The following is a 23,886-nucleotide window of genomic DNA, read 5'->3' on the forward strand; positions in this document are numbered from 1 at the left end:
GTTCCATGGGGAGGAATTTAAGTAGCTGATCTTGGTGGGGATTACTTTGCACACATGGACAGATACTGCGGCCTGTCGGGCCTATTAGCTAGTGGCCGTCCCGTTGCTTTTCCACCCACGGTTTCATAAAATGACGTGTGAGGTTCTGTGTGCAAACAGCCCTCTGGGCATCCCCCTGACCCGCACCCTGAGATACAAGACTGCTTCCAATGTGCACCGCTCTCCCTCCTCACGCTCCCAAGGTGAGCTCGGATACCGGCCGCGAATTGGGCCAAGTTGCATTAAATCAAGGGGCACCCGCAAAACGAAATAATCTGCATTTAAATCTGCGGAGTAAGATTGCATGCCACTTCTATTTCTGGGCGTTTGGATAAACAGCGATTAGTCCACCGCTCTGGGCAGGGTACAAAGGAGCTTGTTCGGTGGGCGAGCGCGACACCTCAAGGCTTGGCCTCGCCGATCGATAGGAAACATTGCTGAATACGTGCACAGTAGCATTACTGTAGCATTACTGTGCGCAGGCATATAAGTTGGTAGCAGCTGGCAAGGTTTAATTGAGTGTCAATGGGCATGTCTGCCGCGGTGAGGAGGTCTTTCCATGTAAGGAATGCTCAGCACATAGTCCTTTTGTTTGTTTGTTTATTCATTTATGCATTCTGGCACTCGGGGTGGACTGCGCTGATTGAAACAAACACGCCACAGTACATGAGGCAACGCAGAGTCTTCCAGCCGGGGAGCTGTGATTTACTGACTTGTTTTTGATACCGGAGCTCAAGCTCACGTTTCACCTCGACTTTCTAACTCTAATTCTGTTTCTTTTAGAATTGCCATCGGGGAAGCTCTATTCCCCTTGACCACAAAGAGGTCAGGGGTCACGAGAAAACAACGACGACGCGCTTTGATTCAAGATATGTAAAAAGTGTGTGAGTTTTTTGTGTGCGCAAACATGCGCATAAATATCTGTATATTTGCAGTCATGCATTTGGTCAAAAGGAGGAGTGTTGAGTGGCAGTACTTGTTTCAGCTGCAGAAAGTGAAAAGCTATTTGCAGCTGATCCGACCCAAGGACTCTGGCTCAAGCTGGAGGGTCACTTCCTCCATTCAGACTCCAAATGCTGGGACACATATTAAAGTAGTTCACCTCCAACCTTTCAGCAGAGCTGAAAAAATGACGATGGAATTACCCCCCCCCCCCCCCCAGTCTTCCCACATTAGCACCCACATCTGGCCCCAAGAGCAAACCTGGGAATTTGTAGGACCCAGCAGACCTCCCGGCCGCCGGCTTCACCTGTTCGCCTGCACTCTTCTTCCCCTTTTCCTCCACTTGGGATTGCCTTCTCTCGCCCCACGACAAGGAGCCAAAACCTCACGCACCTCAACAATGTACGCGTGCAACTTGCTGATCCTCTCCGCGTCTCTAGCCGGCGCCTCCCTGGCCGACATGGTGTTCCGCTGCCCCGGCTGCACCGCGGAGCGCCAGGCGCTGTGCCCAAGGCTCACCGAGACCTGCGCGGAGATAGTGCGCGAACCCGGCTGCGGGTGCTGCCCCGTGTGCGCGCGGCAAGAGGGCGAGATGTGCGGCGTGTACTCCCCGAGGTGCACCACCGGTCTGCGATGCTACCCGACGCCCGACTCGGAGCTTCCGCTGGAGCAGCTGGTGCAGGGCCAGGGGCAATGCCGGCGCAAAGTGGACACCGAGACGGCCACGTTGAGCCAGGAGCACCGGGAGCAAACCAGCGGTCAGTCTGTTCAACGGAAACCTGATTTCCCTCCATTCATTTTTAATGACGCTGTCTAGACTGCAGCCCCGAGGGATGGTGTGTAGACATTTCGCTTTGTCATGAAGCCTGAGTCCGAGTATGTGTCACTATTGTGCGCCAAGTGGATAAGATGGGTTTATGTTATATCATGCGTTCTATGTATTGCGTCTGCGGCGCGTCGTATGAAGTACGCGCCCCTTGAGAGCCCCTTTATGCCCTTTGCGGTGAGGATTTGTTTGCTGCACGTCCCTCGTAGTGTGCATTTGAGGTGAGCTGTTTGTGAACTTCTTTAAAGTCCGTGTTGCAGTTACATGTTTATAGTGTCGTGAATGTGCACAAGGGGAGAGAAACTACAGTCACTCTGCCCGGGTAAACTTCAGCTGTGCTCCAAACAGCTGGAACCTCCAGTCCCTTCCAGTATCTCTCTAAAGCACTGTGACGGAGAACAAGGAGAACAAGGTGGTGTCCTGCAGGATTCCCAGAAGTGACTCCGTGGGATCGGTGCAGAAAACATTATAGAATCGATGTTGACATTTCTCCAGCGGAGCGAAGGGAGTCAGCGGGAGGAATGCAGCATTGATTGGAAAAGTGGACTTTAGGCTTTGGCCAGAAAGAGCTGTAAAGTGGTGTTGACAGTGAGTGCATTAACTGGGCAGTCTACCTGGAAAAGCAGCTGGATGCGGGTGCAGCCGGGATCACAACGGAGCTCCGGGGAGGCCTGCAGCCAGCGACCTTCATGTGGCCTGCGTTTGAAATCGGGACGGGTCGCAGGGAAGAAGAAACAAATTCAACAGCCGCGTTATTGGGCTGATTTGGAAGCCGCACACACACACACACACACACACACACACACGGTGGACCAGTGTGCAGTGAAGCCAGCGCTCTGTGATTTCTGCTCATTTCCAAATCCGGGCTATGTCAGAGTTTACCTCCAGACTGACACGTGTTGGTTTTGGCAGCAAACTCGGCAGAGAAACGACCAGAGAGCAACTCTGTAAGGACTCTCCAGCACGCTGACATAAAGGGAGGGAAAAAAAAGAAGCTCTGCAAAACATTTTCCACATACACACGAGCAATGAGACGGGCATGAGGCGTGAGGGCCAAACAAGGGGACGCAATGCACGACCATCGTGCAAAGGCCCGCTCGCAGCTTTTTCACTGGCGTCACTGATGTTTCTTCTTCATCATCCTCAGGTTTGCCTCAGGCCGCGCTCCAGGTAAAAAGATCCGAAGATTCCTCTGTGACTTTCGTCTCCTTGGGACATGAATTCTGTTTCAGCTCCAAAATAAAGTCCCCATCCACACGTCACTGTTTGTGAATTAACAGAACACATCTGTCAGTCGTCCTGCTTCCCCCTTTGGCCCAGTTTAGGACACCACAGATTTCCTGTCATAAATTCTTCTCAGGAACAAAAAGAGGAAGTAAATGAAACCCTCGACAGAGCAAAGATGGAGAGCAAACTTCTGTCTGCGACCCGTTGCAAACCCTTTGCTTCCTGTAATGAATATGTACATGACGGAAACGAAAGGTAGAGGTTACATTCATAGAGGTGTTACGACATTTCATGCATTTTAAGAGTAGATATGATGGCCTTGTGCGTTGAATCTTGCAATAACAGCAGCAGAATCCTTGTGAGCTCAAAAGGTCAAAGGCAATATTAGCTTGCACCTGGAATGGTTACGTAAGAGAAAAGACAGTGAGAGAGGTGTAAATCTGTCGAAGGCGGAACATGTAGGAGAGTGAAAGGGGGATTACAAATGCACAAAGCATTTATTCCATTTATTCAACACAGCTGATGGACAAGGAAAGTCTTCCAACAAGATATGATACCAAATATTGATCCCTAAACTCATAAGTGAGACTTAAAAAAAGTGGAAAATTAGACCTATTTAGTTTTTCATTGAGTAAAAGTGAGGACATCTTTCCCCCTGAGCCCGCTCTGCTCCGTTAGAATGTTTGCACACGTTGCTCATGCAGCTTAATATCTTGAGTTGTCACAATATCTCAGCGCGATATTCAAATCACCAGGATTCCTCTGGGGTTTGGGGAAAAAGGAGAGATAAACGAGATACTCTCTCAGACCCGAGAACTGATTTGAACTGAATTGGAATATTTTAAGTATATTTGTATTTCAATTTCAGACTTATACTACTAACACAAATATTCCAGGTTCCAGGATGTGTTGAGCTGAAATGCCTCCCTATTCCAAACTAACACCCACGACTTTCCCACCAGCCTCCCTGTCTGTGCACGGTATCGCTTGATATTCTATTCCTGAGGAAACGCGGATCCAAATAGTGCCTTTAGTTGTTATGACTGGGATCATACCACATGTGACCTCGGCGCGGAACGAGTCGATTCACAAAGTGCGAACAAATTCCGTGTTAGCTTTGCGTCGTGGAGGAGAGAAGCGAGTTGGGAGGACACGTGGAAAACTCCTGTGCCATCTGGTCGCTGAAATCCTATTGTTAGCTAACAGGGGGCATTCCTGTGTACCTGCGGGGGCACACAGACTGAAATAGCTCCCACGTAATCCCAGGCTTCTCCCAAAAACAGGGGCGCTTGTGCCACCCCCCCTCCCTCCCCCCTGCCAGGCGTCGACTGTGCGTGTAGTCGTGCCAAGAATCTCCTCTGCACTACTCTGCGGTGACGGACTGCAGGTATGCTTCAGCAACGCTTTCATCAGGTTGCACGTTACATAATTCACACCTCGGAGCCGCCTCGAAAGCCACATTGAGAAAGAAGACTTTTTAAAAACTGATCTCTATAGTCCAACATTTAAAAGGGTAGGTTTTTTTTTTTTTTAAACTGAGTCAGGTGTCTTTTTGCACTCTTCTGCTTATGGATTCAAGTAGCGGCTCAACAACAACTTGAAAAACGAAGTCTGTTCCAACTGAAACACAAGCGGGAAGTTATTATAGTTAAACGTATCCCTGCCTGTTGAGTTCTGCCTTCTGCTCAGTTGACCAGAATCTGGACAATCAGACACTTCTCGTGGTCTACGTGCCATCTGGGAATTCGACATGGGTGAGATGCAGAAAGAAGGCCTCTGGAGCCATTGTGTGAGGATTAACTCAAGCAGCAGACTGGACAGAAGGCCTGCCGCTCTGTTGATACTGCTGATCCAGAGCCCACCGCTGTGGAACGGCTCGGACCGCAAAGGGCGTAGCGCCGGCCACCCCCACCTGACCCGGTGGGTTTGTGTGTGTGCACATTCGAGAGGGAGATCGCGGGATATTTTATGCTTGTGCGTCCACGTCTATGCGCGGCTCGGCGTTTCTCAGGAGAGGAAGCGACGCCGTCGCGCTTGCATATGTAATGTCGTCGGGATTATGTAACGCGGCAAAACAAAAAGCACCCCAGCCGCTCATATTTGGTGCGTCGGGTGTTTATCCGCGCCGCTTGCGATCACACACCTGATTCCAGTTGACTTTTGACCCTTTTTTGGAACCAAACCCGGCCTTCAAAGCAAAGCCGAGAGAGAGAGAGAGAGAGAGAGAGAGAGAGAGAGAGAGAGAGAGAGCGCGTCATGAGGGGAATGAAGTCCAACAAGGCCAGATCTATCTGATGGCATAAAGACGCCAGCCACCTTGTTGTTGCTCCGTTTGGAATTTCCTTTCTCCCGCTCTCTCTCTTTTGGGCCTTTGGTGATCATATCAACTTGACCTCTTGCAGAGTGCAGAGAATGCCCCTCCAGTCCACCGGCAGCGGCAGTAGCGCACACTCGCTTTCATTGTCTTTCCCGCGAGCGTCTTTTCCACGGGTCGGCCGTTGCATAACTGCGCGCCGTGCACTCTGTGGCGCACTGTTGGACCTTCTGTTACCGTCTGTGCTTATTTCCCCTTCTTTCCTTCAGGCGCCAACTGAATTCCTGCACAGATGAAATGTATATACGCTGGTCTGAAAATCAGGGAAAACCAACACTCTTCTGAAGTATATTCTGAGATCAGGGCATTTTTTCTTCTAAAATCAGCTGCTCCGGCGTAAGGCTCCTTTTCCACTCCCTCCACGGCGAACCCCTCGACCCCGAAGTGTGCTCTGTTGTCAGAAACAACATGTTCTATTGAACCTGACGGCCTCTCACATTGTTTGCTCCATCTGTTTGAAGACGTTTTTTTTTTAGGTTGAACAAGGCTCCAAGGAGAGCGGAGACGGTCAAACGCAGACTGGTGGAATCACAAGAAGGCCGCAGGAAATCTGCTCTTCCACAAACATAGCTTCAGGGACGGAATCAGGACAGGCGTTTGCTGCCGGTTTAGTTGACAGAAAGGCAGCTCATTTTCGTACATATGAGTCACCATGTGCTCAGAGGTGAAAGCTTGAGCCCCACTCGGATGAATCAAATCGAAACCCCATAAAAGTCTCTGTTGACCTCACTGTGAGATCTCTCAAAGTGTAAATGTATGATTGTTTTGTTCATTAATCACCACTTTTAACATCTGCTCATGAAATTAAGTCAGAGCAGTAACGGGGGAAATAAAACGCCGCCATGGAAACCCGACTGACCAAAGCTCAGTGGAGGCCAACTTTTCTGAGCCCACACGCTGGCTAAGAGAGCTGCATGTGGTTGCTTTGCTCTGGGAGAAGAGGAGAGGATTTCAGGGACTCAAAATGCAAAGTTGAAGGAAATCTTTAGCTTCTCCGTGAGGGAGACGGTCCCAAAAAGTCATGGGTTTTAAGCAGCCGGCGTGTCCCGTCGGAGTGTCCTTGCGTCGTCAATGTATCCCGGCCCGGAGACGCTGTGGATCCTCGCGTTGACAATCTGACCCATGTGGTGTGCGGTGTGTCCACAGGGGAAGCCGTGGAGCCGCTGCCTGAACAGGGCGTGAGCGAGATCCCGGCCGTGCGGAAACCCAGCAAAGAGACCGCCTGGCTGGGACACAAGGAGAGCGCGGTGCGCCAGCACAGACAGGAGATGAAGACCAAGATGAAGACCAACAACGGGGAGGAGGTGAAACTTGCGCGGACCAAACAGGTGAGTCACCAGGCGGTGTCCGTTCCACAGGAGGAAAAGCTTGGGATCCGGCTCCTGAGATCATGCAGTTAAATTCCCTTTTTATTTGTATTTTTCACATTTTAGTGGTTGACGCATATTAACAATAAACATTGATTACAAAATTGGGTTTGTCAGACAGTAAAGTGAATAAAATTTCATTTGTTTCCAGAAATTTGTAACTTGTTAAAAACACTCACACAGTAAAATAAAAGCAGCAAAGGCTTTTCTGTTGACTTGTCACTGTGAAGGCATCGCAGCGGTTTTCCAACCTCTCTCTGAAACCGGTCGACCTCATCGGATCTGCAATACATGGCACAACAATGGCAGTCCGCTTCTGCTAAACGTCTGCAGTGTAAGACTTCCCTGCGCTGCAGAGGGAAGAAAAGAGGAGGTCAGCGTCGCCTCCCTCTGGTGCAGCCGTGGATCTTTGGATATAAGTGTTTTTTTATCATTCAACGGCCTTTTACTGCTTCAACCTGAGAGTACATAGTTGAATCAAGAAGTAATCTGGGCACCTAATAATAACTTCACGTCATGGCACAAAGAAAATGCTTTTTTTATCCCTAGTTTCTTTCGCCAACCACTTAAACCAAAAGGACGTGAATCAAATATGCCGCAAAACACGCTCTGTAATGCTGTAAAATCGGTTGTTGTTGTTTTTTTGGCTGTGTGGTGTTGTGAGGTAAATCTGAGGTCACGGGCAAGAGTTGTTGTTCATTACGGGCAACGTGATTCATATGCTCATTACAAAAAGCCCCCTGGGCTTTATTGTGTGTGCGTTTGTGTGCCTTTTTATGTGAGATTTTATGTAGCATATCAAAAAATGTGCTGAGGCCTTGCAATCCCACCTTGGTGTTGGTGTTGCATTTCTTCTGTGTTAAATCTGTGAGGTTTTGTCTTTTGATGTGTAAAAAACCCAAAACCAAAAGCGATGTAAAACATCTGAAGAAAACAGTAATTAAGACAAACTCAAATCTCCATGAGCACAGAGGCCGTCCATATAGCATAACCTTGGTTTTTGTTTTTAAGACTCAGTGTCAGCAGGAGCTGGACCAGATCCTGGAGAGGATATCCAAGATGCCCTTCAGAGATAACCGAGGTCCCCTGGAAGACCTGTACGCCCTGCACATCCCCAACTGTGACAAGAGGGGGCAGTATAATCTCAAACAGGTGACTCCAGGCATTGTGGGAAATGGGTGGTGAGCAGAGAGGGTGTGATATTATGCCGGCATCTTATTTCAAATGTATTTATTTAAATACAATGACAAATAAGAGGATCTGCATGAGACACGTGCCAAACTGATATTACAAATAAATGCATATTTGTGTTGCCATCTAAAAATAGCCTGAAAACACGCAGAAATGAACCCAGTTTATTCGTTTCAGTGCAAGATGTCTTTTCACGGCCTGAGGGGCGAGTGCTGGTGCGTCAACCCCCACACAGGCCGACCTCTCCCATCAGCCCCCACTGTGAGGGGCGACCCCAACTGCAGCCAGTACCTCATGGAGCTGGAGCCTGAGCTCCCCGACACGGACCAGATATAAAGTGACAAAAAAAACAAAGAAACTGTAAAGTACTTGGGAACAAAAGAGCATCTGAGTAAGCTATGTATTCTCTTTCATTGTGTAGGTGTCTCTAGCTCATTTGATGACAGTGGAAGTGGAAATCTGAACCACCTAAAGATGGATTGAACAATAGGATCCAGTTTGCTGCGTAGAATGATTTGCTCAGATTAGCTGCGTTATCAGTGTTTTGTTCTGTTTCGGTTGAAAAGTAAAAAGTCTTCCACACGTTTGAGTTTCCGGTGTGTTTTCGTTGTCGTGGCCTGCAGTTCGTGACGCCTCATTAAAGGATGACGCTATTAAAATGATAATAAATTCAGTGATGTGTTTCAGCACGATGCAAAATTGGGTTTTGGCACTTCAGCAGACATTGGAAACACAATATTATGATTTATGATCCAGGCTCACTTGATATTTTTCACTGTTACTAAATCTCAAGATTTGTCAGTTGGGACTTGAACTACAGTCAGTAGGAAACATCATCTGGTGAACATGAATGGTGCAATGCTGATCCCTTCAATACTTGACCTGACCCGAGACGCCCCATAGTCATGTAGTATGTTACATTATTTATAATGACAGTGTACGGGGAGCAGACCTTCCGGAACACTCCTCTCACCTTCGGACACTCCCCGACCAGGAACATCTCCGCGGGCAGTTCTGCTTTTGGCGGCAGATGTCAAGGTCAAAGATGTCAGCCCAGAAAAAAAACGGGACTCAACTGAGTTCAAACTACGGGGCAGTAATGCCTTTTTTTGTGAGTACATGAATTTTATTTAAATAGTGATTTGTCATAACAAAAAGGAAAACGAGTACATCAATTACACGCCTGATAAATATTTCACCATAGTGTTCACATTAATCTCTTTTCTTAAAAGGAGAATGCTCAAAGTGTCACCGTGTCGTGTTCACATGTGTGCTGGAATGAAGGCCGAGGCGTCTCAGTGGGAGGAGCTGCCGGCTCCCGATAGGAACGTTACGATAACAACGAATTTGGGGGCATAATTGGATTCACAGAACGAAAAATGTCACCCACCATGCCGATAGACCGAGCGACCTTTGTCGGCAACAACAATCGAAAAACAACAATCACCCAAGAGGCCGATGGGCCCACATGCAAATGGACATTCAAACTGGCGTGCAGCAGAAGGCACTTTGATTTACATAGAAACTCAGCGACCTCGCTCTCCGCGGGACACGGGACACGATAAAACCTGAGAGCAAGGCGCCCGCCGGCCGACGGATTTGCCTGCGCGGCGGCAGCAAGGCCCCTTCGGGTGGAAACACAAACAGCGCAGGGCCCTTTGCATGCGATTTGTGTGCCAAAGAAAGGAGACGCGCCAAATTTGTACAGCAGCAGCTGGAGTCGGCCGGCCTTCTGGGGAATTTATAATAGAGCTTGTTGTAGTTGAGAACTGTTAGGGCACATACAATACACAGTATGTACACATACACACACACACACACACACACACTGTACATACATTTACAAACGGAGGACGCATTTGTCTGGACTTGAAAAAGGAGGCAGAGAGTCAAATATGTAACCTTTGACAGCATAATAAAGTGTGCTGGTTATGAGGCCTGATGGTGTTGTCACGTTGCGATTTGAGAACAACCATTGAATGATTCATACACATTCTGACGCTCATTCTCCAAAACTGTAAATGGAATTTTTATGATTCTCTTCTTGAGTTTTAAGCAGAAGCGTGACGGAGAGTGCCATCATCTCACTTGTTATGAATAAAAGTTCCTTTAACGTGTGTAGACTTCTGTTATCTGCAGGTCTGCAGACTTTGGTAGATTTGGCTCCACTAGTGAAAACAGACTAAATGCTTTTCTGGCTCTGTGCTGAACACACAAGTATCTAGTTATCGTGCTGATGGCGTGACTTGAAAGTGTGAAGTGTGAAATGTGCCATGACATTTGGTCGGAGGCAGGGTTGTTGAAAACTATTGTTTGTTGTGTGAAAAGATGCCACTCACATCCGTATGAAATTCACATGATTAACAATGAATTAAACTTAAGAGAAAGTGTTGATTTGTTTAGCCTCATAGAAAATATGTCTCGAGCAACCAATCAATGAACAACATATTATCATACATATATATTTATATATATATATATAATCCTCTGATCTATGGATATAGAGAGGTGAGCCCAGGGAGCCCCATCAGACCAACGTGTGAGAGCCTTTTAGTTCAGCTCCGCTTTTAAAGAAACGACAACAAAAAGAGACACAGTCCGTCACACCCGACCATGTATAGAAGAACCTGTGCTATAGTTTCCTGATTGGCAGTCATGAAGTGTGCTGGCTTGATTGGCAGGCGTCCCCTCTCACTGGTTGCTGCTGCTGCTGCTGCTGCTCTCGACCTCTTTGCACTGCAGGTCTACGCCAGCGGCGTTGATGCCGGGGATCTTCGTGCCGAACCTGTCCACGCACCAGCAGATCCCCCTCCTCCGACCGCGGGACGGCTTACACTGCAATCACAGGGTTACCAGATAGGGGTCAGGCCCCTGTGGTACTTCTGCTCCGCGGGTCACGTTTCGCCCCCGAAAGCCGAGCTGCTGTCGCTGCAGTGAGGCGGAGCTCTGCGTACCTGTTTGCGCTTGAAGAAGCCCTTCTTGTCACAGTTGGGGATGTACAGAGAGAGAGCCAAGACCCTGGAGGTGTCCCTCATGCTGTGCATGAGATTATCCAGTCTTCTCCCACACGGGCCCTGCACACACACACACACACACACACACACACACACACACACACACACACACACACACACACAGAGTTTGCATGGTCAATATGTGTTGAAAATGGCAGAGAAAGAAAAAAAAAAGGTGGCAAATACCTACACTAATGAGTACTTGAGTAATTTGTTCACACCTTGTTGGCGCATGTGAAAGAGGCGCTGCGGGGCATCGCGGCTGATTTGTCAGAACTGGTTTCTTTGTAATGATTCCCCTCAGCGCTTTTAATCTCTACTTGACTTACGAACTCAAGCTCCAGTTTATCCGGGCTGAGCGGGGAGAAGTTCAGGGTGCTGGAGGGTCCCAGCCGGGACAGCTGCATTGTGCGCTCTTTGGCCTGCTTCATGGCTTGGGCCTTCCGCAGCTGGTTCTTCCCATACAACGGCGCCTTGGTTTGGGCCGGCACGGACTCGGGGACGGGTAGCACGCCATCATGGTGGGACTCTCCGTCTAAAGGGAAAGCAAAGACATGTCTCACCCTGGCACCCAGACCCGTGAAAACACGCTTTTGCACTTGTCATGTGGCAAGCCACCATGAGGCAGCCCATCTTTCATCCGTGCACAAACACGGCTCTTTGCTACATTTCGGGGCTCGCCCACCCTCCCCCGTCCCACCCTCTGTTCACACGGCCACAAGGGTCGGAATAGATGGCTGTGGCCCAAAAACTGACTTCCACTTAATTCCTAGCAGTAGATGTGCATTGGCCTCGTTTGTGTCCTGGGCCACAGCTGGCCCATTTCCACTGCGATGTCACGCACTCGTTTCCGTTTCATTTCGGAAGATTGCAGATTCTGCTCGTAAACCTTTCCGTTTCTCTCCTAGCGTGATCGCTAAGCTACTAAGCCATCTTGGCACTGACACAAGGTCGTGTTGCAAGTGACGGTTAAAACCGTTAAAACCTGCCGAGCCCCTCGAATCCCCCCGCCCCTCCCACCCCAAAGAGGATGATGAAGATGATGTCATCCATCCACATAATGACGGGTTCTTAGAAAAAGAACCAGTTTCCTGCTGGAGGAGGATGGGGAATGCACTGCTGTTTTTTCCTGCAGAGAAAACTGAGGCAGATCAGCGAATCAAGTCTTCACTTGCTAATCCTCGACTTTGTCTAATCTGACCTGTGCCGACTGACATCTTTCGCTTCTTCAAGTTTGAACTGCGAGACATGGGGACTCATGCAGAGCCAAATCCTCGCAGGTGTAAGTGACAGGAACCTCCTTCCCTTCTTTTCTCTTGTCGAGGACTTTTTCTTCCTCACTTCGTCTGGGAAACTCACATAAAATCTGTCTGGGAAAAGGTTGCAACTTGAGTGCATGCATTTGCAAACATGCCAAAAAGGCCTGTACTGTTTTTTGCAGCTTTTATCATGGTTTGAATGAAAACTTGTGTCACTGCATTACAATTGTGCAAAATGCACACATGCATAGTGATGCGTTGACGCAACGGTTTGCTCAAATACTGTTTAACTCATTTTGAGAACCGACAGCACATTTTAGGAATGCGCAGTGTGCAATCACGTTTGTCGATCTTTTCCACTGTATTCATCAGCGTCCACATGGGTTTGGTTTTTTGGTTTTCATTACGGTGTTGAGAAAGGAGATGCAGAGTTAATGGAGAAGCTGGCCGACGGGCGGACAGATGGGGGATCAGTAACCCACCCTCAGCCTGCGTTCTGCTGAATCACTGCACAGCCTGGGCCCGGCCTGCAGCGGCCGGGATGCAGAGAGTGAGCTGGGTAGGGGGGAGAGGGGGAGGCAGACAGATGAAGGGACCGCGGTGGGACTAACAAAGCGGGGTGGGAGGGAGCAGAGGAGTGTGTGGGAAAGGGTGGAAAGGGGGCAGATTAATAAAAGATAATAATTGCTCATATGCAGAGCTGTTGTGAATTAATTTACTCTGATGGTGAATGCAGCCAAATACTTAAAAGACGGACTAAAATACATTTCTGTGTTTCTTTTTTTGTGTCTATTGTTATTGAACTTTGGGCTAAGCAACAAAAAAAACTGTGCTTCCTTGTCTGACGCAGCCAGCGAGGTTATTTAGGTTTCCAGCTTTGCTCCTCAACCAAAACTCCAATCTGAACAAACACTGCACAGGTGAAACTGGGAGTGGGGTGGGAGGGAGAAGAAGGATAATGGAGTGTAAACGATGAAGAGGGACAGTAGCCAGGCAGGGAAAGAGGAGAAGAGCCAGTTTGGTGGGAGAGAATAGAGAGACGGAGACAAAAAGGTGGGTTAGGTGTGGGAAAGAAAAACAAACAGGTGGTGAATGTAGAAAACTAGAGATGTGCAGAGGAACGGACAAAAAAAAGGCTATAAGACAAAAAAAGGAAAAAAGAAAGTAAGAAAAGAGGAAAAAAATTGTTTTTCACACATTGAGGAGAGTTAAACGTTTCCCACAAAGCGCAGACACAGCGACTGTCCCTGACCCGCCATTTAAAGAGGAGCCAAAAGGAGTCTTGTAGAGCTCCACCTGTAATCTTCTCTCTTGTTTTATGTCGTCTGGGGGCCCCGAGGCGACGGGCCTCTCACACAAAACCTACTCATTTACAGCTCATAGCCCCGATGTCTATTCAAACCCAGATGACAGGTTGATGGAAGCTCTGCACTAATTGTTGAGAGAGGTCACAGGGTCAAGGCGCACAGGGCCTTTTGAGTCGTGTGCCCCGGTAATGACAGGTGTCAGCCCTTCTCAAAGAGGGCACCGAGTTCACTTCCGTCAGCCTCTCAGGCTCCCAAAGAGCCCGAGCAGGGGGACCCGAACTAATCCCCCAACTCTTGAAGACATGGATGTTAGAGTAATATAGAAAGCTCTATTTCTTTTAGATCGGTCGCGGATGACCCACGTTCTGCAATGCAAATGCAATGGAAACACAAGCAGAGTGGATGAGGAGGAGAGGAGGTTTACAGTGACTGTGGGGATTCAAACGTGCACGGTTCCGTTAGTGACCCGCCTAATTACAGCGCCTGTGATCCGAACCCGCCGCCTCTCCGCCGGCCTACCTTTGGGCGTACGCAGCAGTTTGTACAACTTCTCGTTCCTGCACACGCCACGGCCGTGCAGGAGCGCGTGCAGCGGCTTCTCCTCGCCGTTCTTGGGCAGGCAACGAAGCCCGCGCGTGCACGGCCCGGTGTACACGCCGCACGGCTGGCCCTCTTCCAGCGCGCACGTCAGGCAGCAGCCGCAGCCGGGCTCCTTCACCAGCTGACAGCCGACCGGCACCGGCGGACACATGGACTGGGCTTTCTGGTCGCACGGCTGGCACGGCACGTAGGACGAGCCGCAGCCGGTGATGCTGAGCAGGGGGACCACCAGGAGGGAGACGCCGAGCAGCATGGCGCGCTTCTTGTTTGAACAGCAGGCTAAACTCTTATCTTGTGCTGAATCCCTTCTTTGCAAAACAAAAACAAAAAAGAAGAAAAAAAGACTGAAGTCTGAACGTTCAGGGGAGACGCGGTGGGGGTGGCGTTGCATGCACAGGTGCGTTGCGCGCTAAAGTCCCCAAATGTCAGTCCATCCGCAAACCGCTAAACCTGTTACTGCGGCTTTCCCTGTCCTGTTGCTAAAAATCATAAAAATCAAAAAAAGGAAACAAAATATCCAGACTCCACGGTTCTCCTCCTTCAGCGAGGTCCCGGTGCCGTTGTTTTACGCACGAGTTGATCGTCTCCAAATGAGACGAAACGCCCGATTCCCGGTATCACTCCCTCTGTTGGTTATCTCACCAGCACGGTTAGAGAGCAAAATGTATAGTCGGAGGCTTTGGGCTTGCCTTTAAAAAAACATTCAGAAGGCGAAGCATACAACGATGGGTATGTCAAACAACGTTTGGAGGGGGAGGCGCACTTGTCAGCTCCGTGCGCTGCGATGCGGATTTCACAGGGCGGGTGCCGGCATGCCTCCAGATCTGCCAGATACGATGCGATGCTGCTGAAGGCGACCGAATACCAAGCAGTGGCCAATTGGAGGAAGACGTAAAGTTGTTTCTTCCCAGGTCACTAAACAAGAATTCGATTTAAATCGCTGATGATGAGGTCGTTTGAATTACAGTCCCTAATCCATTTAGCCGGGTTTAAATGAGGAAAGAAAAGTTGTTTTAGTTTTTACAGTGTAAAACAATATCCTCTGCTAGAGGGGGAACAACTTTTTTGAGGGGGGATTTAGAGATTGACATTAAATAGACTTCCTACTAGACTTTAATGGCGATCATTTGCATTGAGAGAGGAAACATTAGTCAGCGTGTTACTGGTCCCTTCATGAGGTTAAGTCCTGGTGCTACACTTTTCCCCTCGTCTCATAGTTCAGATTTAGTTAGTTGGGATCGGAATACTTCTTAACTTAACCTCAATAACAGAATTCAGATATGTTCCAGTATTCACTTCTCCCATGTGCAGCTACCAGATTTTCTCTCCCGGTGTTTATTCCAGAAATAGTTAAACGGCTCCAAACAACATTTAAGACTTTCAAAGTCAAGAGTTGGTTCCAACTTGAGAAACCAGAAGGCTTTTATGATTCCCCTCAGATATCTTTGTGTTGCTCTCTCTTGCCAAAGTACTGTGGCTTTAAATATTTGTGCGATGCTGTCTTATCCATAACAAATGCAGTCTCCAATGATCTGCACAGGGACTGTAAAAAAAAAAAGGTCCAGATCGGTGCAAACTGCACTTGGGCCGACATTTTTTTATGACCCCGCGAGGTCAGTGTTCAGAGAGATAAGTGGTCAGCTCTCATGGACTGCAACAAAACGCTCATAACTCACTTGATGTTTTGGCAGATACTGTTATATATCTGAAGATTGTAGAAGATCTGCGTGTTGTGGTTTTAGTATACAAAGTCCAAGGGGAGTTGGTTTAGGCTCCAGTCATCTTCTTGGAAAAGCGCTGTGTATACTTCCCTGATTATTTGGTTTTATTTGCCTCTTTGTTTACATCCTGTTTTTCTTGATCTTGTTTTTTTTTTAGCCCTTTAATGAGGTAAATTCAACGTCCGTCATTACTGAAACTGACCTTGAAAGACCCACAGTGATCAAAGCTTCTATTTCTCTGCTGCGTTGGGTTTCACTTCCCCTCTCACCCTTCCCCCATTCACAAAACTTAGTCAACAAACTCTTGACAGATCATTCGACCCGCGTTGGCCGTCGCCCTTGACCTTCGCGCCGCATCAGGTGTCAGTTGACGTCACAGGTGTCGAAAAGGTCGCCTCCTTTCATTTCCCTCGCCTACCTGTCCAGATCTGAAGAAAGAGCGCCATTGACATTGTAAATCTGTGTGACACATCTGTCTCTCTCGGGTTCCCAAGAAACACACACCCCCCCTCCTCCCTCCTCCCTCTCCAGCATCATCCTGAGATCCCTCTAAACATTTACAGTCCGTAAACTGGGGATTTATTACCCAGTGGCATAGTTGCAATCCGAATATTTTTAAACTCGTTTTGTTTTTCGCAGATGTGAGACCGTGAGAAGTTTTGGTCCAAAGGCCGCTCGGCTTCATAAACCCAGACGCTGCGTCCTGCGAAGGTTGGGTTTCCTGTGTGGCTTGGGTCCAAATCGTTTGGTGCATATAGGCCAAATGGTGCACAGCTGGTGGATGTAGCTGCCCTCCACAGAGGGGAATGGTTCAGGATTTCCTCGGAAGTTCAGACTGGGGATAAATGGAAGGTGTTAACACTTTGGGAGTAAGAATAAGAATTCCTGTGAAGCTCTTTTTAGTGTCCGCTGCAAGTATTGTCGGCACGAGGTTGCGCCTGTTTTACCGCTCTCATCCCAGCGTTACTATGACACACAGAGTATGAGCAGGTTTCAGGTCCCATTGTTCAGGTAAGACTATGCTACTGACCTTTGACCTCCCTGTTAAAACAAGTCAATGCAACAGCCCCTTTAGTCTCTGTTTCCTGAATACAAACCATGGTATTTGACTGCAAAAAGCGCACGCCAATCTTATTTAAAAAAACGTCTCAAACGGAAAATTCAGAAAAGGTGACGCACATTTTGTTTTTGTATACTGATCGTTTCCATTTTTTCCATTGAAAAACACTGAAGCTTCTACTGCAGTTGTTCTAGACGTGATAACGGAGCTGGAGTAAACTCAATGACATGATCAAAAGCAGAGAACAGGAGCAACCTCAGCATAAAAGGGTCCATAGCGCCGTTATAACGTTTATTGGTTTTGGGCATCATTGATGATTTTACTTCCCAAACTCTTTAAAGATCCTGAACACCATTTGGCACTTCTGGCTAAAAGTCTGCGCTCATATTTTACTGTAATTACTGACTGCAGGAGGAGAAGAAAGCACAAGATGAAGCATAGTGGATTGGTGCAACATCTGTTTCAATGCGATTTCAAAGTGATTTATATTTTACCCATCTAGAAAAGTCATTTACATTCTGTCTGTGTGAAGTTTAAACTAAATCTAATGCAATAACCCACAACTGATTTCTTTACTATGCATTAGCTTGGAGCTGCTGCTAGTTATCGCTCCAACTGTATGTGGATCAGCGGCGGGCGTGACTGATGTGACACACACACACTTGCATGACACAGTCAGCGCTTACCGTAAACAACAAAGCCAAGTAAACCGCTGGAAATGTGCTGAGGCAGCACGCGTCACGTCGTCCCCCAGACGGGTTAGTTCCCAGAATACTGCGGGAACCTGATTTCCTGACACAATTAAAGGAGTCTGCACTGGATAAATTGGGACTGAAACTCCAAGCGATGCAAGTCGGTCAGTGTTCTGACCTACAGGTGGAGCTCATGGGCGTGGAGCCCAGCATGTTTCCCACAAGGCATGCTGGGACAAGAATTACTGCAAAAGTCCCGGGGAAAAAACACCCAAACGCCCGGGTCACGGCCGTACTTTCAGATTTCCACTTCACACGTGGGAAGTAAAGTGGTACCACATCAATAGCCACACAGCGTGAGTGACAACAACAACAACAACGTAGTGTGCTGTCGGCAGGCTGCGGTAAAGAAAACAAATCTTGTGCCAATCCACTTTTATTTCTACCCAAAATTCGCTCTTGCTGTAAATTGCCCGGCCCAAAACGTGTTAGGATGACTCTTATCCCCATGACGAATGAGCGGCAGTCACCGACACCAAACTGCACGTTGGGCAGCGCACGTTTGGGAAAATGTGAACCGCAACTCAGCCGAGCGAGTGTGATCTGGATGTAACACTGTAGCGCGAGGTGGGGGGAAGAAGCGTTTGAGGAGAGCAGCAGGCCCAAGGGTTCCATGAAGGAGGAGCTCACAGGAGGCAATACGTGAGATGGCAAGTTGGTTAAAGCCTGGTCAGCACATCTGTGTGGCCCTGGCAACTGTGGATGGGACAAAGGCAGATCATTGCATCCAGATGTTGGAGTAGCATTCGGCGCGTCCGTGCCATGCGATTCTATTCAAGGAGGGCCTGATTTGTGAAACCTGAATCTTCAAATCTGTCGGCGAATCTTCCATCTTTGGTGAAGTGAACTGCTTTCGAATGACTTACAGTCAAGCAAAGCTTTTGATTCGATCCATAGCGAGCGCGCTGCCATGCGGCGAGGACATCTGCGCCGACCTCTCGCTGCAGCGGTGAGCACTGGCTCTCAGCACCTGCAAAGCACTGAGATGGAAACTAGCAAAACATTTCTTGGGAAACAGGATTTTCAGTCATCAGTCATTTAAAAAAAGCATTTAAAAAAAGCTTTCTCAGAATCCACGGTTTCTTCTCGTCTGCAGTGTGGCATGCGGAACATCTCCCAAGCAAATACGGATGGACTTGGCAGGAGGCGACTCTCGGGGGAACCGTTGCGCTACAGTGCGCCGAGGCTTCAGCCCCCTGCTGTGGGCCACAGCAGTTCGGACCTTTCGGTCACGCTGTCCTCTTTCCCTCTGGCTCGATGGTTGGCTTCTTTGTCAGAGGGGCTTTCCCAGAATAACGCAACACGGTGGTTTTTGGGCTCAGTTTAGCTTCTCCAGCTCACCTCCTGGCCTCGTTACGGCCACACACACACACACACACACACACACACACACACACACACACACACACACACACACACACACACACACACACACAGACACGGACGGATCGTTTGGAAGAGACACACGCTGCTCTGTGTTCAGCCTCCGCTCCCCTGACGGATCTTAGTGCAGTTGTTTTTTTGTGTGTATGTTTAAGGGCCATCAAGAGCATTGTGAGTCTGTGCCTCGTCCCATTTGATTTCTTTTTAGTTTTGTGAGAGCAGCTGCAATCAGACGATCCTCACCAGGTGTTAACTTGCAAATGAACCACATGATATCAATTAACGCCAATTAAAAGGAGTTCTTAAGACCTGGATGTGAATTTTTGGGATTTTGAGTTTCTGCAGTTTCTTAATTGTGTTAATGCTTTGCATGTGTAGCATTTGTTTCAATGTGAAGCCCAGGATGAGAAATTATCACCAAGGCAACCGCTAATGAGGATCTCAATTGACAGCCTCCATCTTCAAACCGGTCGCGACCACAAATAACCAGAGGCTGTGTCCTCACAATGAAGACCTTTGTGGCCCTTATTCAGCGCAATAAAGCAACTGTGTAATCAGGTTAATCACGTTGGTTCCTGTCCCGATTAAACCAAGTCATTTTCTTTGAAACATTTGAATCATTCCTTGAAATTTGCTGACTATGTGATGTTTGCTGCAACCTTCAATCAAGTAGTAAATATGTCAGTTTTGAAAGCTCATAAAGCAACACCCCTAATTTAATCTGGTTTGGCTGCAGCATGGCATTACGAAGGGGCAAATCCTTCGACTTGACAGAGAAAAGAATGTGCTTCGAACTGAGAAGCGTGTTTTGGAGGCAGCTTCCGAAGCCGTCTGCTCTGACATTGCCACACGGAAGTCCTTATATACGCTCATAGTTTCATAGTGCACAAACAATCTTCTCCACATTCAGGACCTTAGAAATGAAGCTGTAAGCAGTTATTTAAAGGAAAGTTGGCCGGCGGTCTGATTTAGAGATAAACAGTGATGTGCTGGGAACTCATAGATGACAAACATGCATCAGCTCTCCTGTGGGCTTGTAAAACCCATGTGACGCTCCTCAGAGGTAAATTATCCTGCACACCCCGTGTGTGAAGAATCTACGGCAAGGTATCCAGGGCTTTGTTTTATGATCCTGCAGTTCGCATCAGATGAGACATCTTCACAATTCAAGACTCCCTTTGTCAGTGTCCTTGAGGACACTGTGCATCGTGGCAATGTGAGAGGCCAATGAGACGAGCATGATGAGGGGTCAAGAGAAAAAAGAAAAGACAGCGGGTTTCCGTGAGCGTTGCAGATTCTTATCAGGAGGTGCTGAGCTCGGCATTTCCCCACGTTGGAAGCCGAGATACCGAGAGATTGTCCTCTGATGAGAGTCATGCGAATGCATGGTGTCTGCTGCCAGAAAGAGCAAAACAAACCTGCCTCTTCTCTTTCTGGTTTTAAGCTATCTCTGTGCCCCCCCCCACCCCCTCCTATATCTGCTTCTAAAAGTCAGCTGGATTGAAGCTTGTTTGTGGATCTGTGAGCCGCCGCCAGAGAGCCGTGTCTCTTTGCGAGACATGCGATACCGTAACAGGAGGGCATTGTGGGGGGTGTTCTGTACTGTGGGAAGAAACTCTCAAACCGCGAGTGAGCGCACATACTCGTCCGCCGGACGGAGTCTCTGTTGTCTTGTGTTTCGCAGGCTCAGTTTCAGCCGGGGAGACGACTCGAAGAGTCACTTGTGCCACTTGTGGCTTTTGGCCCTTTTGGACGCTTTCCCTGTCTTTTGTTCATTAGTGTTCTTGCAGAGGGTCAAATGAGAAGACACCAATACCAGTTCCCCACAAAATGTTAAAATTTCTATTTTAAAATGAGAACCTTTGAAATCCTCGTTTGGTGGACTCAATCAAACAACCCAGTCTCACAGCAAAACATGACAATACAACGTTGTGGACCAACAACGTTTCGTTTGCAACTAGGTCACGTGACTATCAAGTTTCCCTCAGCTAAAAAAAGAAAATGGCTGTCGGTCTATTACCTGTGAAAAACACAATATTATAAGAAAGCATCAGCATTTGGATGCATTTCGATGGCATTTCTAGCGATAAGTACGTATTATATTTTCATAGTCTTCTATCCGAGAATGTAGAAGACCTTCTGTTTATTAGTTTCTAGTGACGTAGTTGCAAGGCAATGTAAATAAATAGGCCAAAATTACATTACATTACAGGTCATTTAGCAGACGCTTTTATCCAAAGCGACTTACATTACACTTTAAACCCGTGGCTTTTTCACATTTTTGCCCGGGGAGCAATTAGGGGTTAGGTGTCTTGCTCAGGGACACTTCGACATGGAACATGGGGCAGAACATGGGGCAGAACATGGGGCAGCCTGGAGTCGAACCACCAACCTTGTGCTTCCCAGCACACCTTCTCTAACCCCTGCGCCAAGACGACCCCACAAAATAAAACGTAGTCACGATTTCGGGGAGAAAGCGTGAGAGTGCCGCCTTGGTCTAACTAACTTTAGCTATTACACGTTTTGCTGTGAGACTGGGATGAATCAAAACAACACTGCAATTGTGTTGAATCTCACACACATGCAACTTTAAAGGCCTAATTTCTCAACTCTTTGCCTTCCTCGACCCAACAAGAGCACAACGGCAGCAGCTGGCACCCGTCTAAAAAGAAGAACAACGCAAAACAAACCCTTCACTGAGCTGTCACTGACACGTCCTAATACCCACCACAGTCCGGACTTAATGACATGTCGTACGTGCCGCCTGAGTCACTCTTCTTCTTGGCGGAGACGAGGCTCTAACAATCACACGAGGGAGTTGATGGAAATCTGTCTGCGGGATGCACCTTTCCTCTCAACCCGCACAGTGCCGCATTGTCTTCGGACCAGAGGCGGATGTGTGTGTGTGTGTGTGTGTGTTTGTTGCGCGCACGTTGACGTTCAGGCCGTTGCTGAAGACAGGCCACTTTGCGGCCGGTGCAGAGTCGTTGCCGACATCCTCAACTGGATCCTCCGAGTGTGCGGGAGACGATGGCATTCAGGCCTGAGGCCTGATTTCTAAAGAGAGCGAGTTTTTTTGTAGCGCATTTGCAAAGCAAAAGTCTTAAAGCCTTCCAGCATTATGGCTTTAGACTGTAGCATTTCTCTTGGATTATGCTGCACGTACTGCATAAAGCTGCAGACGTTGGACGAAGCAGGAGATGTGAGGACAAGAGGCAGTTTAACTACTCAGCTTTCAGTCAGTGTTAGTTCAAGAATGTCTTTTTGTGGCTTTGCGTGGCATGCAATGATGCCTTTATAGGTTTCAAAGTGTATTATTGAGTGATAAACAACTCGGTCTCCGACAAAGGGGGCGCTCCAGCGAGGCCGATACTCGTTTTTCCCTCCCTGCTGCCTCCGTCCAGCTGATGCAACTCAACCACGGCAGGCAGGAAAGCAAAGTTTCCGTCGGTCTGTGTGTGCAAACCTGCGTCTTTCCCCGGGCCAAAAGACAGAACAGGCTGCTATTTATTACAAAGAAATATTATCTTCTTGCGGGAGGTTCGCAGCAACGCCAGTATCCAAAGCAAACAGATACGGTGTGCTTGGAAGCTTGGTGCCTTGTGCAGCTGCCACGCCAAATCCAGGCCCACAGATCCTCTTACAGCAGATCAGAGCGAGGGAGGAGGGGAGCTTTGTTATCGTGATTGCTGCAGCATCCTAATTCGCATTTATTTCATCTTCTTGACTAAAAAACGGATGAGAAAAAAGTGCCGATGCGAAATGGATCGCTGGTAACTTTCAGAAGCTGTAGAGGGAAAAGTTTTCTGCAGTATCGGAGCCATCCGATTGCACAAGCGTGCAATAAATACTTTCCGACACACGGCTTGCTAGCAGATGGTTGTGTGGGAGGCATAACACCATATCAACCCTGCAAACTAGCGCTGGAGCAGGAGGTAGAGAGGACCACGTTCGTCACACTCAAGATGGCACATTTTGTTGCAGAAAGCCTTTCGAACGCCAAGAACCGACGACAAGTTAAAGCTGGATTCTTCTCCAGCAGGTGTTTCTAATATCATTTGACTAAAAACAGGTTGCGTTCAGGCTTTAATGAAGCTAGAAACCATTAAACAACGTCAAGCAAGTCAGCCTCGTTTAGCTAGAAAGGGATTTAGTTACACACGGCCCTCCACTTAATTTACAGTTTGAGGCTCTTAAGCGAGGGGCCCCTCGACGGCGTCCCGCAGGGCTGTGCATAAAACCGCCGTGGATAGCCATTATTCCCTTGACATTACCTTCAAACTGTGAGGAGAGGGCATCCTGTGCAGGCAAAGGGAGAGCACTCAGCGTCAGAATGATGGATGAGGCTTGGCCGTTCTGTTGTGACGGAGCGATGTGGAGGGAGATGTGCTTGAGAGAGATTATACCCAGCGGGCTGTTTGAGTGACGGCGGAGCTGCAAACACACCGCTGACCCTTTTTTTTTTTTTTTTAAATGTACGCGTCCCAGAAGGGTTGTCCGCGAGGGGAGAAACTCTCACAGGCGGACTACACGCTGCACGTGTTGGATATGATGACGTGAAGTTACTGCTTAGCGTGCACATGTTTGAACTTTAAGGTATCCAGATTATTGACGGCATGAAGGTGAAGTCCATGTGCAATAACACAGAACATTTAAATGCTTATAAGACGTTTGGAAACACTTCATTCATCAATACATTTTGGCGAAAGAGATTCCTTTTCCTTACTCAGCCTCCCGGGTAAAGTCTACTCTAAGGTGCTGGAAAGGAGGGTTCGGCCGATAGTCGAACCAAGGATTGAAGAGGAACAATGCGGTTTTCGTCCT

At 48.2% G+C, this 23,886-nt stretch overlaps 2 protein-coding genes across 2 annotated transcripts; one reads left to right on the forward strand and one right to left on the reverse strand.

Annotated features, from left to right (window-relative positions):
• The first annotated feature begins 1,063 nt into the window (after positions 1-1,063).
• On the forward strand, positions 1,064-8,548 carry igfbp2a (insulin-like growth factor binding protein 2a). The gene is made up of 4 exons (XM_040182715.2): positions 1,064-1,739; positions 6,555-6,736; positions 7,787-7,927; positions 8,144-8,548. Exons 1-4 carry the CDS (start codon positions 1,169-1,171, stop codon positions 8,300-8,302), a joined length of 1,053 nt encoding a protein of 350 aa, XP_040038649.2. The 5' UTR covers positions 1,064-1,168; the 3' UTR covers positions 8,303-8,548.
• A 522-nt stretch (positions 8,549-9,070) lies between these two features.
• igfbp5a (insulin-like growth factor binding protein 5a) lies at positions 9,071-14,946 on the reverse strand. The gene is made up of 4 exons (XM_040175687.2): positions 14,066-14,946; positions 11,310-11,515; positions 10,921-11,040; positions 9,071-10,801 (listed from the first exon to the last, which is right to left on the reverse strand). The coding sequence occupies exons 1-4, from the start codon at positions 14,535-14,537 to the stop codon at positions 10,658-10,660; spliced, it is 942 nt and encodes a 313-aa protein (XP_040031621.2). The 5' UTR covers positions 14,538-14,946; the 3' UTR covers positions 9,071-10,657.
• Between the last annotated feature and the right edge of the window lie 8,940 nt (positions 14,947-23,886).

Source organism: Gasterosteus aculeatus, chromosome 1 (assembly GCF_964276395.1).
Source record: "Gasterosteus aculeatus chromosome 1, fGasAcu3.hap1.1, whole genome shotgun sequence".
NCBI lineage: Eukaryota > Metazoa > Chordata > Actinopteri > Perciformes > Gasterosteidae > Gasterosteus > Gasterosteus aculeatus.